The sequence below is a fragment of the Helianthus annuus genome, chromosome 16, assembly GCF_002127325.2.
Source record: "Helianthus annuus cultivar XRQ/B chromosome 16, HanXRQr2.0-SUNRISE, whole genome shotgun sequence".
In the NCBI taxonomy this organism is placed as follows: domain Eukaryota; kingdom Viridiplantae; phylum Streptophyta; class Magnoliopsida; order Asterales; family Asteraceae; genus Helianthus; species Helianthus annuus.
Window position 1 is genome coordinate 204,421,691 of NC_035448.2, and position 1,533 is coordinate 204,423,223.

Genomic DNA, 1,533 nt, shown 5'->3' on the forward strand with positions numbered 1-1,533 from the left:
TCAGTAGTTGTTGCACTGATGGGACCTTGACTTGCAAACATAATAGTCGGTGGGATCAGCCCGGTGATATGGGACCCGTTCTACAATCTCCATCAAAGAAATAATTCAGGTGAAAACATCAACATGGAATTCATCCTCTTCAAAATCCCTTTTTATGTATATATTGTTTTTAATTTATTGAGCTAAAGTAATACATCAACATGGAATTCATCCTCTTCAAAACCCCTTTTTATGTATATATTGTTTTTAATTTATTGAGCTAAAGTCATAATCGCTACACAACGCTATGCCTGTTTGGGTATAAATTGATTACTTGCCTCGAAGAGGCAAAACTTTCATTATTGACTTTCTTTAACTCTGATTGATTACTCCACCAACCCATTATCTATATTTTTTTTTTAACAATCAATATATTCTATGATTATAGAACAGGGCCAGCATATGCTGTAAAAACCCAAAACAAACAAGAAAGAAGAAATACGACATACATTGAAACCCCCCAAACTAGACTAGTGTATTATGTCTCTTACATTAAAATCCATCCATCTGACCCAGTTTATATTCTCGAACTTCGAACGACTCTTTAGCCAAATGAATGAATCCGCCTTGATTTCCTCCACCACTTTACTACCCGAGACTCGAATTCCTTTGAACTCATGTTCGTTCCTTGCTTTCCAGATGTGCCAAATTGTTGTTTGGAGAATCAAGTTTATCACTTTCTTCCAAACTTTAGATCCTTTCCAACTATCAACCTGCTTCAGAAGCTCTTTGCTTGACCCGAACTGCGTGCTAACAGGAAGTTTTACCCAAGCTAGGATGTTCCACCATATTGATTTCGACATCGTACAGCTAAGTACCAAATGTCCCACCGACTCGTCGTAGGCATCACACCTGCAACACACTTGATTTTGAAGTTGTACGCCTCTCTTGATCAGTTCGGTTTTAACAGGAATCCTACCCATAGCTATTCTCCATGAAAACAAGTTCACCTTCGGCGGGACCCAACGATTCCAATATCGCCACTCATCTTCAATCTCCGCTGATTGCCTGATAATTTGATCCCTGATCTCAGCAACTGAGAAATTATTATTTTCATCTGATTTCCAAGTCCATACATCCTCATCATCTCTAAACTTGACTTCATATAAAACTTTCATTAGACCAGACCACTGGGCCCATTCAGATTCACAATTTGGAGGTCGAGAGCAACGAATATTCCATTGTAATTCATTCCGATATTTAACAAAATTTTCTGCCACAAACGCTTTTTTGTTTGATGCGATATTGAAGATAGCAGGGAAACGATTCATCAGTGCGCCCCCTTCAGTCCAAACATCTGCCCAAAAGCCCACTTTGTTACCGAATCCGACATTCGCTATAATATTTTCTTTTAATGAGATACCAAGAACTTCAAGCTCTTTCCCAACCAAATATATATCTTTCCATGTACCAGAGAATATGCTATTGAAAGGAATACAGTTTACTTGTCTTTTTTTCTCATGAATAGCCCTAACCACTTTAGCCCATAAAGTA

General features: G+C 38.0%; 1 protein-coding gene across 1 annotated transcript; it reads right to left on the reverse strand.

Annotated features, from left to right (window-relative positions):
• Nucleotides 1-509: 509 nt before the first annotated feature.
• Nucleotides 510-1,310, reverse strand: LOC110920416. The gene has a single exon (XM_022164627.1). It carries the CDS (start codon nt 1,308-1,310, stop codon nt 510-512), a length of 801 nt encoding a protein of 266 aa, XP_022020319.1.
• Nucleotides 1,311-1,533: the final 223 nt, after the last annotated feature.

Excerpts from the sequence above, each read along its gene's own strand:
- LOC110920416 (XM_022164627.1), bottom strand. The coding sequence starts at position 1,310 with ATGAATCGTTTCCCTGCTATCTTCAATATCGCATCAAACAAAAAAGCG.